The sequence below is a fragment of the Heptranchias perlo genome, chromosome 16 (assembly GCF_035084215.1).
Source record: "Heptranchias perlo isolate sHepPer1 chromosome 16, sHepPer1.hap1, whole genome shotgun sequence".
Lineage (NCBI taxonomy): Eukaryota > Metazoa > Chordata > Chondrichthyes > Hexanchiformes > Hexanchidae > Heptranchias > Heptranchias perlo.
The window spans coordinates 32,241,539-32,257,659 of NC_090340.1; the positions used below are offsets into that span (position 1 = coordinate 32,241,539).

Genomic DNA, 16,121 nt, shown 5'->3' on the forward strand with positions numbered 1-16,121 from the left:
GTGTTCCCAAGCCAATGCCTAGAAATGACTTGTTGCCAATATTAGTGGAAAAATGGTCCTACAATATTCCTGTCTTCTATTTTAATAACAAATCTTTGACTATGAACAAGGAACCCTTCTTCAGATATCTTGGACTCTCTTACCTGTCCAGCTGAGAATACATAGCAGTAAAAGATTAGTGTGGTTAATTGGAGTTATGAATTTTGGGTAACATCTTTCCCAAAATAGCAGACAAAGGAATGTTAGACAAACACGTTAAGCATTCATCTGCTAATATTTGCATCAGTCATTTCCAGCTAAAAACACTTACTAAATAGACTGGCAAATGTCCAAGCAGGGAACGAGCTGCTGAATTCCTACATCACCGACCGAGTTGTAATCCAGCTGTAAACCCAGGGGGTTTGTCAAGTGCTTGAGGACATAAGCAAGGGCAGTGCACTCAACTGGCCCTATTCCACAATAGGTCAACTTCAAGTGATCCACCTCCAATTTACTAACAGCGTGTTTGGCCAAATCACTGTCCTGCATTTCATAAATGCATTTGATCCACCATACAAATTCTGGCAATGCATGCATACTTTTCTTTTCCCCATCTACAGCTGGAGGTATGGATAGGAAATGTTTCTGTATGCTCTTTGTCAAGTACTTTTTAACCAGTTTGTATTTCTTGGATCGCTTCTGGATGCAAGAGGACATCCCCATAAGGTTCCTGTGCCTACCAGATAAAAGCCCAGAAACAAAACTTGCTGTTATTTGAAGATTTGATCTTTCTGCTTCCTGTAATATAGTTTCACTTCTCCTTGCTTGTTGTTCAGTAGACTGGTGGCAATCGAGTGGGAAACATTTAGTGCAGGCTGCTAACATCATGCAAGAGGATGTTTCCTTCTCTCTGGGACTGAATAATGAGTAAAGAGTTGATTGTCCCACATTATCATTTAAAGTGATGTACAGCGCAGCAAAGAAACACTGAACAGTGATGTGAAGAAACTCATAATTCCTATTATCAACTGCAGTATATCCATGGGAAAAACTGTGACTATGGACAAGGAACCCTAAAGAAATGTCCTCCTCTGATATCTCAGCCTCTCGTAGCTGTACAGCTGAGAATATGTAGTAGCAAGAGATTAAACCGTCCAGTGCCAATTTGCCAAGATGGAGGATTGTAGCAACTCGACTCTGTAGAACTTCATTCATTCTCTGGCTGTTGTATGTAAAATGCAAGAAAAAGTGCTCCAGAATCATCAGATAAATATCAGTCATAGTCTGAGTGAAATCACTGCCATTCTGCATTAACTGCTCATGGCACTTTGACACAATCCAACAAAAGAAGGGCACATGGCAGAGTCCATGAAGAGCCGAGTTTGCTTCAACAAAATATAAAATATGTTCTGCACTTGATGAGTTGCTGTGGCATTTTCTCATGAACATTTTGATCCCCTCCTGTGAGAAACCTTTTAAGGTAATCTCCTTCTGCAGATATTTTCTTAAAATGGCGGTTACTGCATTTGGTCGGCTGGTCAGAACTTTTTTAGTGTTTTTCATCAAGTTTCCTTGGAGGAGATTAAAGATTAGATTCAGTGCAGTGGTGGGCTTGGTGGGAGAACAGTGCCTTTCTTCGTCTGTGAATTGGAATTTAAATTCATCAAACCCATCAAAGGTGAACATGATTTCTTCAGGGTGGTCCAGAATATATTGGAAAATCTCATCTTGGTGATCATCAGGCCAGCAGCAATGTTCAAACAGTAACGTTTTAAGTGAAATGTGTTTATCAATGAAGTTTAACCTTCTGCAGCTGAAAGCAAACACAAATGTAAAGTCCTGGAATGCTTGTTTTGTTGCCCATAATTGTTGCATTTGCTGCAGTGAAGTGCTTTTCCCACTTCCTGCTTCCCCAGAGATCAACACAGTATCTGCATCTTTATTCAATATTCCATCTGGTCCAAAGATGTCTTCTAGCCCAATAAGGATCCACAAGCAGCCATTTTCAGCAGTAGTGTTGGATATTTCCAGGACACTATCCACATAAACATCCTCCAGACACATATTCTCAGTTCCTGCATAATTTGTTAGAAATCGGGACTGAGCTGCCAATGTGGAACTCAACTTTCCCTGATACTTCAGGCAAACACTACCTGAAAGAGAGAGAAAAATATAAAACTACGGAGTTCGCTGCAGCCTTCAGACTGCTATTGGTATACTGTCTTACTACCTTATAATCAGCATCAGCCTCAGATAAATGAATGACAACTCATCATGTTCATAAATAATTGCTACCAGATCATGAAATCAGGTTGGGACTTATATCGAACTATGCAGAAGGCAAAAGAAATGACCAGGAATTTCCAATTTTCTACTCACTTTTCAGAGTGTTGGGTAATTTTCGAACAGGATATCCAATATTGTATTAAAGGAAAGTACTGCAATATTTGGGCAGCTACAGGGGATAGGAATGGCACATATGTGAGGAATTTAAAATCAGGCAATACACTCAGAGCTCTTTCCACAAGTACTTTGGAATGTTTTACTACATTAAAGGGGCTATATAAATGCCAGTTGTTGTTGATGCTGCTTAATGGCCCGATTGTTTGTAGCAGGAACATATTTGCAGAAAAAGATTCTTATTGTGAATATAACAAGTTAACAAGGCAATTACAGATGGAAAGGCCATTAGGCCCATCTTAATTCTTCCATCCAGAAAGACCTTATAGATCCGCATCGCAGCATTTAATTGTTTCGTAAATGAATCCAAGGTTTTTTGCCTCCTCTACTCTATCTGGACATCTATTCCAAATGTTGATCATTCCATGAAAAAGAACTTCCCAATATCAGTCTTAAATTTACCGTTTAGTATAACAACAACTTGCATGAATAGAGCACCTTTAACATCGAAAAATGTCCCAAGGCGCTTCACAGGAGCGTTAATCAGACAAAATTTGACACTGAGCCACATAAAGGGGTAATTTTAACCCCAGGAACGGATGGGTTGGGGGCAGGTGGGAAGGTAAAAATCATAAAAAAGTAAAACCTGACCCCAACTCACCCACTTCCAGCTTTAACGGAGGCGGGTCAAGGGGTGGTTGACCAACCCACTCTCAGGAGGCAAGTCGGTCAGTGAAATCTTTTAAAGGAGGCTGTGGACCTCCATTTTAATAGGATTTTTATTATTAAACTCCTGGGGGCCGGGATTCCTGTAAAAGGAGGCGAGAAGGTTTGACTCAGCACGTGAGTGCCTTTATTGCACTGCTTGTGGGTCAGGAGGAATAACAGTGTTTTCTCCAGGCCCGACAAGCCTGCCAGCCGCGATCCCACACACGCGATCGGCCGACCCCCTTCCCATGTCCAACTCCCTCCACGATCTCTGACCCCCCCAACGACCTCTGACCCCCTCCCCATGATCTCCAAACCCCTCCGTGATTTCCGACACCCCCAATATCCGAGTCCCCAATGACCCCCCCCAATGACTGCCCGCCCGATGACCCCTGACCACCCCTCCCCCCCCCCCGATCTAAGACTTACCTGCTGGCATCCACTCCTTGGCTGCTCTCCAGTCTGACTGACAACCAGCCTGTCAATCTGGCTGGCCTGTTGGGGAAGAAACCTACAGAAAAAAATAATGAAAGACGTCCTTACGTCAAAATCGTAAGGACGTCCGGGAAACCCGTGCTTCCTGGTTTCCCGTCAGGAAATCCCCACCCCCACCCCACCCTCTTCCGGGCTCCCCGTTAAAATTTATCCCAAAGAGTTATTAGGACAGGTGACCAAAAGCTTGGTACAAAACGTAGGTTTTATGGAGAAACTTAAAGGAGTAGAAAGAGGTAGAGAGGCGAAGAGGATTAGGGAGAGGATTCCAGAGTTTAGGGCCTAGGCAGCTGAAGGCACGGCCGCAAATGATGGAGCGATGAATGTCGGTTTGAATCTGTGAATCCTCATTCTGCTCACAATTTAAAGTAATATTCCACAATTATCTATTCCATTCCTTATCTATCTTATACATCACTATAAAATCAACTCTCAAACACATCCTTTCCAATTGTAAACAATTTTACAACACCAAGTTATAGTCCAACAATTTTATTTTAAAATCCACAAGCTTTCGGAGGCTTCCTCCTTCCTCAGGTGAATGTGGAAGGAGGAAGGAGGAAGCCTCCGAAAGCTTGTGGATTTTAAAATAAAATTGTTGGACTATAACTTGGTGTTGTAAAATTGTTTACAATTGTCAACCCCAGTCCATCACCGGCATCTCCACATCACATCCTTTCCAGACTGAGAAGGCCAAGTTTTTCCAGTCTTTCCTCATAATTCAGACATTGACAAGTATCAAGCGAGCCAGATCTATAGCACAAATTACTTAGGGCTAGGCAGGTTTTATCCAAGAGGCCTAAGCAATGCAACTGAAACACAATCTGTACAATGTTTTGTGTTGCAGATTTCTCAAACAATAGGTACTGTAACAACATTGGTATAATTGGCAGTCAGCCATGGATCTTTGTTAAGTAGCTGGAATACAAGGTGACCCACATGCTTTGTTAATTATAGAACCAGTTTGAATCAGTTTTGAGGTGCAAAGTGTTGAAAGTGTTGAGCTTGTCTGCAAGAAGCAGTCAGAAATAATAGAGCAGCCAAAAACCTACTGAACGTGCTGTGAATTAGAGACATTAAAGGTATATTACCACATAGCAACAAATTCTATTCATCTAAAAGTTGACAATTTGTCAAAGTGATTTATTGCCATTCTATGGGTCCACAGGTTTCTATAGATAAAAGAAATTTACAGTTTTAATAACATTTGTAAATTTCTTTAAATTGTATTATTTTGTTTGTGAGGCAGTAGAAATTTTTCAAAGCTTATGGAAATAAATCTGTATATTTTCAAAATCGATCTCTTTCAACTTTTCTTGTTCAGTTATATCGAAAGTGGAAACCCATTCATGGTGCTACCTCAGTCAGTTTTATCTCCATTCGGTGGTTAATGTTTTTCCACAGATAATCATATTACCTCTGGCGCCACTGCATATTTTCTTGCCAAAAGTAAATTATGTCACCACATGTGATACCAGAAAATGTGACATAATTGTCACCTAAACAGTAAGCATCTGGTGACATCATAGAAGAACCCAATTACTTTAATTAGAGTTGCGATGATCTTTGATCCTCATTTAAAAGGAAATGGAGGCAGCATCAATAGCCTGAGAGGAAGTAACAGAGCAATTGGAAGAGAAAACCAGGGTCCAGAGAGTTACTAGACTGGAACCTTGCTATTCATTCACTGGGGAGACTATTACCAGACTGGGGCCTCGGTATTCAGTCAGTTATCTGGACCAGGAGGAACGTCAACCATAGAATAGCACTGACCATAGAATAGCAAAGGTTTCATTAGCTTTTTACAATAACAGGACAGGAGGGGAACAATGCTAGGCTGGACTGGCAGGGGAGCGGAGCAAGGCCAGGAAAGAGTAAATTTGTTTGCTAATGTTGTGAACTCTGAGGAGAATGTGATTTAGCGGGAGAGGAGCTGATGGTGGTGGTCCATGTAGGAATTAATGACACAGGAAAGAAGCTGTCACAAATGCTCAAAACTAGAATAAGCCATATTACCTGGAAATTGCAAGATAAGGGCTCTGGATCACTGGTAGAGGTAAAGCCCTCATAAGTAGAATTATAGGGCAAGTGTGCGGCTGGCAGTTGGTGTCGTTCAGATTTTTTTGTCTCAAAAATTATGCTCGTCCCCTTGACTCACTTACTCAATGAGACCCACTTGCTCTCTTGGTCCCCTTCCAACCCAAATCTTCACCACTCAACAACCACTCTTTGACCCAATGATTGCAGACATCATACAACTCTTCCCTTTCTTCAGACTTTGATTCTCCCAATACCCATTCAAAACTATTGTCATCACCACCCTTCAGTAACCATGCTCCTGCACTCTGGAATTCTCTTCTTAAAACTCTGCCTTGATTCCTCTTTGTCCACCTTCAAAATCATCCTCAAGACTCACGCCTTTGACCAGGATGTGGGTCACCTCCCTGACCTCCCTCCCACTTGCTGTTCAGTGTTCACTGCTCTCCCTGTAAAGCTTCTTAGAACATAATGTTATGTTAAAGGTGTCATATAAAACAGTCAGGGCAAGAAATTCAGCCGTGTGACGCCCGTTGTGTAGGCGCTATGCGGCCTCCTGAAGTTCCAAAATGGCGTCCGGAATGCATGCGCATGCTTCAAGTGTTACATGCGCTGGATGCCATCTTGGTAAAGGGGAGGCGCAGATAACTAACGCCGGCTGCATGTAAAGTAAGGAGAATATGCATTAGGTTAGTGTGCAACACTGATTTAAAGGGATAGACACCGTTTTGGCACTTAACGCTGCAGCCAACGCACTGTCTTAACCACGACCAACTAAACATGTCGTAGATGGCCTGGAGGACCCCCAACAGCGTTATTTAAAAAGGACCATGCAGGATTTACAGGATAGTTGCTGGATTATTGCTTCTGGCTGCTGATGCATTTGTACCTGTTTTTGGAGGTCTCCTATACTTGAATATTAGGACTAGGGGCGTAGCCTAACATTTAGAGCCAGGAGTGAAGTTAGGAAACGTTTCTATTCACAAAGGTGGGTGAAGTTTGGAATGTTCTTCTGCAAATAGTAGTTGGTGCTAGCTCAATTGTTAATTTTAAGTCTGAGATTGATAGATTTTTGTTAACCAAGGGTATTAAGGGATATGGGGTTAGGTCACAGATCAACCATGATCTCACCGAATGGCGGAACAGGCTCGAGGGGCTAATTGCCACTGCCACTTGCTGTCTCCTGTTATGCGTCACCTTCTCCTGCGAGAAAGCGGGACGTGTGTCGGTGAGTGTCCTACAGGATGTCTGGGTGATACGCTGGTCATGGTTGAATAGCTGCTAGTGTGTGTGACCCGTGAGTTGTAGGTGTGCGGCTTGAAACTGCGGTAATGTGTGAGGGTGAGAGGAAGCATCTGATTGGAAGAGTTGAGTACTGATTGAAAGAGTTTGTTGGTATGTGGCTAGTGATGCAGTTGGTAGGAGACGCCACTTGACAGTTGACCTCATTCACCTTGACCACTCGTGTCAAAGCATTGAACTACTTCCCGCACTGCATCCATGTTCGTGGTGCTATGCACCCGGCATTGACTACGTCCCCCACAGCCTCTCACTGCCTCTTCACCATATGTCTGGAGGAACTCTTGCCCCCCCCTGCGGATATAGGATGCCCCTCCGTCTGTCCACCCCTTGCACCAAGGTCCCCAGTGCATCAGCACAGAATATTGTTGCATGCTCTCTCGAAGGCCCGGTACAAACTCAGATCGGCAGATTGGTGAAGTCTGGCGTGCAGATTGGAGGATGTGGGATTTAGTAGTACGCAACCTTTATTCAATGTTTTAACGTAATTCAACAGATTGTAAACATAGGGACGGGACCTGCATCTGTGTTTTACATGTGCGATGTCTGATCTCCGTTCAGACTCCGTGCAAACCCGCATCTTATATTTTGCACTTATATGTATGGTGCAGACTGCCTTTTTAAAAATTCGTTCATGGGATGTGGGCGTCGCTGGCAAGGCCAGCATTTATTGCCCATCCCTAATTGCCCTTGAGAAGGTGGTGGTGAGCCGCCTTCTTGAACCGCTGCAGTTCGTGTGGTGAAGGTTCTCCCACAGTGTTGTTAGGAAGGGAGTTCCAGGATTTTGACCCAGTGACGATTAAGGAACAGCGATATATTTTCAAGTCAGGATGGTGTGTAACTTGGAGGGGAACAACACCACCTGCACATTCCCATGTGCCTGCTACCCTTGTCCTTCTAGGTGGTAGAGGTAACGGGTTTGGGAGGTGTTGTCGAAGAAGCCTTGGTGAGTTGCTGTAGTGCATGCTGTGGATGGTACACACTGCAGTCATGGTGCGCCGGTAGTGAAGGGAGTGCCATTCAAGCTGCTTTGTCCTGGATGGTGTCGAGCTTCTTGAGTGTTGTTGGAGTTGCACTCATCCAGGCAAGTGGAGAGTATTCCATCACACTCCTGACTTGTGCCTTGTAGATGGTGGAAAGGCTTTGGGGAGTCAGGAGGTGAGTCACTCGCCGCAGAATACCCAGCCTCTGACCTGCTCTTGTAGCCACAGTATTTATATGGCTGGTCCAGTTAAGTTTCTGGTCAATGATGACCCCCAGGATGTTGATGGTGGGGGATTTGGCGATGGTAATGCCGTTGAATGTCAAGGGGAGGTGGTTAGACTCTCTCTTGTTGGAGATGGTCATTGCCTGGCACTTGTCTGGCGCGAATGTTACTTGCCACTTATCAGCCCAAGCCTGGATGTTGTCCAGGTATTGCTGCTTGCGGGCGAGGACTGCTTCATTATCTGAGGGGTTGCGAATGGAACTGAACACTGTGCAATCATCAGCGAACATCCCCATTTCTGACCTTATGATGGAGGGAAGGTCATTGATGAAGCAGCTGAAGATGGTTTGGCCTTGGACACTGCCCTCAGGAATTCCTGCAGCGATGCCCTGGGGCTGAGATGATTGGCCTCCAACAACCACTACCATACTACTTTGTGCTAGGTATGACTCCAGCTACTGGAGAGTTTTCCCCCTGATTCCCATTGACTTCAATTTTACGAGGGCTCCTTGGTGCCACACTCGGTCAAATGCTGTCTTGATGTCAAGGGCAGTCACTCTCACCTCACCTCTGGAATTCAGCTCTTTTGTCCATGTTTGGACCAAGGCTGTAATGAGGTCTGGAGCAGAGTGGTCCTGGCGGAACCCAAACTGAGCAGGTGCGAGCAATTCACGCAAGATTTGGGCCCCCCTGCTGGTGAGAAGTGCTGAAGCTGGAGGGAATGTCACAGCTAAGTCTTGATGCCGCGCTACTATCAGGTAAACGAGGAGGCGGCACGAATCCCTGCGCCTGATCCACTGGCCGCCGTCTAATCGTGCACCGCGATGCCAACGCCCAGGATTCAGGGGTTAACCAATTTAACCCCCGTAGTGTTTTCCCTGAAGTGTTCGCAATCAACATGGAAATTAAGCTTTCCAAACTGCTACCACGCAGCCCCAAAATGCTGAGGAAAGCTCTTCCTGTGGACACGGATCTTGAGCGTGTGGACAGCCATGCACTCGGGTGCTTCCCATGTTCAGGATCAACTGTGAAGCAGTTAGCCAATCAAAAGCAATAATGCAAACTACCAATCAAGAATCAACAGTTGGGAAGCAGCTATCTAAGAGGAGAACAGGCACCAATGAAATTGCCCAAATATTTTTTGAGAATCTATTCGGTCGCCATCTTGTTTTGGCAGTCATCTCTTGACAGAACAATAAAAACAAAGGACCACAAAATTACTTGGCCTGGGAGGGCAGAACAAGGGTGCAGAGAGGGGAGGGTAGAATAGGGACGTAATCTGGGGAGGAATCCAGTTCTCACAAGCCCCCGCCCTTCTTTCTCTTAAAATTCCATCTGTCGTGACATCACTCACAGACAGGATGACATTACCTCCCCCCGCTCCCCCCCACAACCAGAAATCCAATTTCTAATTGGAAAACAACAGCAAAAATTGATCCATAAATACAGCCATCTGATTACAGATCAGATTCAGGAAAACTGTTCAGCTCTTATATATATATAACAATGGGTGATCAATACCCTCTTGGGATTATGGAGACAGAGAAAGGGGTGGAAGCTTGCATTTGTGTGGAGCTTCCCAGGAATGTCAGGGCATCAGTATAGATGCAAAGCAAGCGCTTTGAGACGTCCTTACATCGTGAAAGGCACTATATAAATGCAAGTATTTTCTTTTTTTTAGATGTTCAGTCACTAACCTGGCACCAGCAATATGGCACCAGCAATATGCCACCAACCTCGCCATCTCCCACAACAAGAACAGAACAGAATGCCTCCCCATGAGCTGCATTGCCTTCTCCTTGTAGGACGCAAGGGGTTTAAAGGTGGGGATGGCCCCTCTAGTGGCCTGGCTCTGGGGAACATCGTGTACCAATTTCTCCTGCAAGAAGATAGAGTTAATGAGGGAAAGACTAGCATTTGGAATGTGTGCCAAGTAATATGGGAGAGTTGATGTAAAAGATATGGGGTTTTGAGCCTATTAAAGTGAAGGATGGGATTTTAGGGTTGTGCATGTAAGTAATTGCTTTTAGTGGAACTGGATAGCCATAGTGCAAGATACTGAGTCAGTATCCCTTAATCAGAGTGCATTGCAAAAGGTTAGTTGTGAAAATATTGCTTTAAAATGGTGAACAATGTGCTGGTGCCGAGGATGGACAAGGAAGAAAAGGAAGAATGTCCAGTGTGTTACCTTGCCTGCCCTGGTGAGGCAGTGAACTTTTTCCAGCACTGCTCTGCAGTCCTGGGGGTGAGAAAGTTGGCACTCAGTGCCAGTGCCACTTCCCTCCTGGTGACACACGATATTTCAAGCAGGCTTGTTGGTGTGCACACCCAGGAGTCTGTACCTCCTGCCTTCAACCTCCAGTATGGCTTGGAGGACTGATATTAGATGGTAAGCTTGGTCAAAAAGGTGGGTTGTGAAAAGTGAGAAATCCCACAGGAGGTCTGCTGGTTATACAGAAGTTTTGAGAACACCAGTCACACTCCAGTCATCCCACTTTGTATAAGGCACCTATCACAATTGAACAAAAAAAAGTATACAAAAAGCACAAGTATTTCCCGCTATTTTCTCAGATGTAAAATAACCTGGAGGTCATTAAAATAGTAAGAGGAGGAGCCAAGAAACTGCCAATCTGCAGTTAAAGAACAACCATGCTGCATACCTCAAACTACCCATATGCAACACCACAAGACATAAGTTAAGCCTAAACATAAATGTTTCATTTAGAGCAGTTAGATTGTACATTTTGCATCACAGTTTTGTTTTGGAGCGATGCAGAATGCATAGCGTAACTGCAGCCAAACTAGCATCAGTGCAAACGTCCACATTAGGTACCAGAACTCAGGGAGGTAATTTCACCCATTTTGGGCTTCTCATCTGCTATAATATAACTGCAACTGATGCAAAGCCAACCTTTCTGGATGAGCTACTGAGCTACCTTTGTGATTTTAATGGTAGTAAAGAGCTCACAGGTCAGTCTGTTTTCACCAATATTAAAAATGTCATTAGTCGGACAACAATTAGCAGAGCTCTTCATGTGATTTAAGTACACGTTCACAGTGTCCTGCATTTCATGGATTTGAAAGCACTGGGGTTTAATGCTACTGGCTCACAAAGCAGGAACCTCTCCCAAACAGTGTACAATTGGAGTAGTGTCAGAAAAATCAATTTTAAGAAGCTGGAGATATTTCTTACCAAGGACTGGCTTGATGGGTCCAGGTTCAGATTCAACGTAGTCTAACAGGACCTGAGCTGTATCATCCCCCTTGGCTTTTGTGAGATCCAGCAGCTTTCTTGCCTAACATTGAAATGTTAGAAACACAGCAAAAATAGCAGCGCATGAGATGACTGGAACTGTAGAACGCACATACTTCACCTGTCAAATGATTACATTGCATAATAGCAGTGACAACCATCTATGGCAGCACAACAATTTTAACATAATTTGCATTTATATACAGCCCTGACATAGAAGAATGTCTGAATGCTTCACAAGAAGAAGCTGCTTTCAGTCAAAATATCGAGCAAAAATGTTAACTACCTAAAATCATACCAAGAATTCCTGACAGCCGTTTTAGTATTTATGGACAGAAGCAACAAATTCTTGCATTTCTATAGAGTCCACATGCAGAAAAACATCTCAAAGTCCTTTATAGGACTGTGAACCAAGGGCACACACTGAGCAGGGGCTGTGGGGAGGAGGGAGGGAGAGAGAAAAAGAGAAATGGCCGGTGGGGTGGGGGGAGGCAAATGTGCAGGTGAAAAGGATCACAAGGAAGCTTTTGAATATAGGCAGGAACATAACAAGATAACAAGTTATAGGTGCTGAGGAGAAAGTTGCAGATTGTGGTTACCAATGATGGAGTAGAGAAAGTGGTGAAGGAGTAGGCAGGCATTAAATGAGTGGTAGTGCATGCACAGACATACAGATGGAGGAGATCGCTGAGGCAGGATTGGATGAAGCTATGGAGGGTTTTGAAAGCAAGGACAAGGATCTTAAAAGTCAATTCCACTAAGGTATAGGAGCCAGAGAAGCTTGACAAGGATGGAGGGGATAGGAGTGTGGCAACAATGCTTTGGACGAGTTGTAGTTTGTGGCGGGTGGGAGGCCACAAAGAGACCATTGGACAAATCAAGACTTAAGATTATAAAGGCATGAATAAGAGTTTGGGAAGCAGAAGGGAAGATGCTTAAGGTGCAAGGAAGGATCTTGGTAACAGATCATATGTGGAGAGGAAGCTAAGGCTTGAGATTTTTCTGTACCTCTGGGCTTAGCCTGAGATGGCAGCCTCGAAAGTTGGTGGCGTGTAGGACAGAGATGCAAAGGTGTTTGTGGGATCCAAACTGGATGGCAAATAGCTATTTATATGAAATGCCTTTGCCATTCCTTCACTTTTAAGTATAAGAATGGGCAAAAATTTGGCAGATGGAATATAATGTGGGAAAATGTGAAGTCATCCACTTTGGGAGGAAAAATAAAAATGCAAAATATTATTTGAATGGAGAAATACTACAAAATGCTGTGGTACAGAGGGATCTGGGTGTCCTCGTACATGAAACACAAAAAGTCAACATAGAGGTGCAGCAAGTAATCCGGAAGGCAAATGGAATATTGGACTTTATTTCTAGGGGGATGGAGTATAAAAGCAGGGAAGTCATGCTACAGGGTGCTGGTGAGACCAAACCTGGAATACTGCATACAGTTCTGGTGCCCTTATTTAAGGAAGGACATACTTGCATTGGAGGCAGTTCAGAGAAGGTTCACTAGGTTGATTCTGGTTATGGAAGGGTTGTCTTATGGGGAAAGATTGAACAGGTTGGGTCTATACTCATTGGAGTTTAGAAGAATGAGAGGAGATCTTATTGAAACGTACAAGATTCTGAGGGGACTCGATAGGGTAGATGCTAAGAGGATGTTACCCTTCATGGGGGAATCTAAAACTAGGGGGCATAGTCTCAGAATAAGGGGTCGCCCATTTAAGATGGAAATGAGGAGGAATTTCTTCTCCCAGAGGGTCGTGAATCTTTTGAATTCCTTACCCCAAAAAGCTGTGGAGGTTGAGTCATTGAATACATTCAAGGCTGAGTTAGACAAATTTTTAATCAGCAAGGGAGTCAAAGGATATGGGGAAAGGGCGGGAAAGTGGGGTTGAGGTAAAAATCAGATTAGCCATAATCTCATTAAACGGTGGAGCAGGCTCGAGAGGCCGAATGGCCTATTCCTGCTCCTATCTCTTATGATCTTATGGTCTAAGATGGCCTCCTTAGTAACTGTGCTCTCAGTCTTTCTTTGGCCACCCTTTTACTTAAGCGCTTATAAAAGCAGTTTCTATTTCTCTTTATGCTGACTGCTAGTCTTTTTCTCATACTCTGTATTAACTTTCCCAATCTTTTTGGTTCCCTTTTTTATTAATATATTTCTCAGATTGTTTCCGTAGGACAGTAGGTGGAGACAATGGACGTGGGTGATGACAGCAATTGTGGAGGACAAAAGACCATTCTGGAGGTTAGGAACAGGTAGATGATGTCGCCAAGCATAGGCCTAGAGAGGGGAAGCAGTTTTTGAGCTTCCTGGATAAGACATTTAGAGAGGGTGGGGTGGAGACCGGGGAAGAGATGGGCAAAAAAAACTGTGGAGGAAGGGAGGAGTGGGGGCTCAATCTTGACGAGGGTGGGATAAAGGGCTGGGGAAGGGTCAAAAGAGGCAGAAAAACACAAGGCAAATATAAAATATCTATGCGCAGCTATTTAGTCCTCATTTTAAAGAAGTACACTCATCAATTTAATGTTGGCTAGGGGCTGCAGAAAGTAACCTGAGATTCCCCAGCTGCTGATACACGGGCAAGAACAACTTTTGAACTGAAGTAACCTGAGTTCAGTCGCTGGCCTGAGCTGGCTGGAACCGGTTTGAATTAGCTAAGTTTTGTGAAAGACAAAGGAGATGTGATAAGACACAAGTCCTTATTTAGAAAAGGAGTAATGAGGTAATGTTACCTAAGTCCTTGGGACAGAGCCAATGAGGAGAAGACACAGGCAAAAGCGAGCAGGCCTAAACCCAAGGGAGAGAGACAACACAGTTTGAAGAGATAAGATTCGGAATAAGAATGAAGGATCTGGGGCGTGGAGCCAGAGCGAAGACTCCGGAGATCAACCATCGCGGAAGTGGAAGACCCTACGTCGGGGACGTAGAGACGACGTCGAAAGAGAGAGAGAATGGAACGCCTGGCCAGCGTCAGCTCTCCTTTTCGGGTATTATCCTTTATATTCTGTGACCACTCAGGGAGTGTCAGAGAAACCTAGTGGGTGTGCGTTTAGATCCTAGTTTGGGTATAAAACTGTATAACCTGGTGTAAACTGCAAGTCTATATCTAACCAGACGTATAAGCTATATGTATATGATCTAACGGCGTGAATAAAGTGAATTGAGAGTTAAGAGAGAATTGACTCTTCTCCTCTTTGTACTAAGCCAGTAACTGTAACTGGTGACCTCCGGTCAACAATTAATCATCTAACATACAGCACAAGCAGCCACAGGATATGATTTATACGTTACTCATGGGCCTGATCAAAACTCATGTGAAGAGGTTGTGAATGAGTTATAAGCACATGAAATATAAAATCACATTTCAAAACTCCTCTTAATTTGTCCTCTACATACAGTTTAATTAATTATTTTCAGGGCTGACATGTAGTTTAAGCACAACCTGTAACAATACTACATTTAAAAAACTGTATATTTTCCTGTTGAATATAATCTACTCTTTATAAACATCCGGGATTTAAAAAGCTCAAGACGAGAGATATCAGTTTCTGATGCCTTTGTGATCCTTCTCTCCCCTCACCCGACCCTTACATAGAGGCACAGGTATTTCTTTCAGTTTGTGTACCTGCTGGGAAGGTGTATATATTGGCAACTGAACCTCATCACATTCATATTTTGAAAAATGGCCATAGTTATGCAGACGTTCTAACACAGCTGCACTGTGTCCATGCAGCTTCTTCACTATGTCGGGTCTGTGTTTTTGAAGAGTTTGAGAAGCCGATGATGATGGTGATGTTGAAGATTCGTCAGCCTTTTCTGGAGGCTTATAATTTCCCAGCATTAAATCCGTCAGCTGTGAGCTGTGAATGACATCTTTCAACACCAGAATAAAAAGTTCACAGGCTCTGGTCCCTTTACATGTTACGACGTCAAGGAGATTACGACTGGAACTAGACAGAAGCCCCGGTGATTTCACATGTTCATAATCCTCCCAGTTTAGAAGATCCCATGCTAATAAGTGATCAAGGATGCTCTCAAAGTTTTCTACTGAGCCTCTCCCAAGAATTGTGATGAATTGATGTCTTTGTGTGTTAAGGAGCTGATCGGCACACATTCCACTTGCTGCACTTACAACCAGGTTATTTTACTGTAGGTGGATAACCCTATTGAGACAAAGAAACAGGTCAGTCATGAAGTTTTACTTACTGTTTCCAATTGAAATATAAAAAAAATTCTACCATAGTAACAACTGCTGAACAATTTGATGCAGTTGCTGTTTCACAATAAGAATTCAAAGAAACTGCACGTAATGACTGAAAAGCTATTTTTTACTACTAAACAGGAAAAAAACCCTACTGCTTGCAAAATATACACTTCAGGATGGAGCAGGGTGTGTAGCAAGTGATGAAATGGCAAGTTTAGTGATGAAATCTTCCCCAATGGACTTGGGTGTTACTGTAGTCAAATTATTAGTAATCTTTTTTAAAACACCTAAACTCTTCAACAGAAATTAGTTATTTTTATTTGAATAAACTTATTTTGAAAAGTTACAACTGCAACAAATGTTGAATATCTTTCAATTTATGGCCTTTAAAATCTCAGCAGCAGCAGATCCAAGAAACGGCAACAGGCTTCCTTTGATCCTGTGGTTAAATTCAGTCAGTGAAATGCTAATAGATGAAAAGCTGTGAACCCTACATTACCTCGAACAATTCAATGGGGGTAATTTTGGACGGTAA

At 43.5% G+C, this 16,121-nt stretch overlaps 1 protein-coding gene across 5 annotated transcripts in view; it reads right to left on the bottom strand.

The window, feature by feature from the left end:
* Window positions 1–16,121, bottom strand: part of nod2 (nucleotide-binding oligomerization domain containing 2) — a 56,214-nt gene that overhangs the window by 25,781 nt on the left and 14,312 nt on the right. For all 5 annotated transcript variants that reach the window (XM_067997897.1, XM_067997899.1, XM_067997896.1 and 2 more), the window contains 3 exons: window positions 15,008–15,545; window positions 11,316–11,418; window positions 311–2,132 (listed from right to left, as the gene is read on the bottom strand). In XM_067997897.1, the coding sequence (XP_067853998.1) occupies window positions 311–2,132; window positions 11,316–11,418; window positions 15,008–15,496 (2,414 nt within the window). In that variant the 5' untranslated portion in view covers window positions 15,497–15,545. The remainder of the gene's footprint in view (window positions 1–310; window positions 2,133–11,315; window positions 11,419–15,007; window positions 15,546–16,121) is intronic.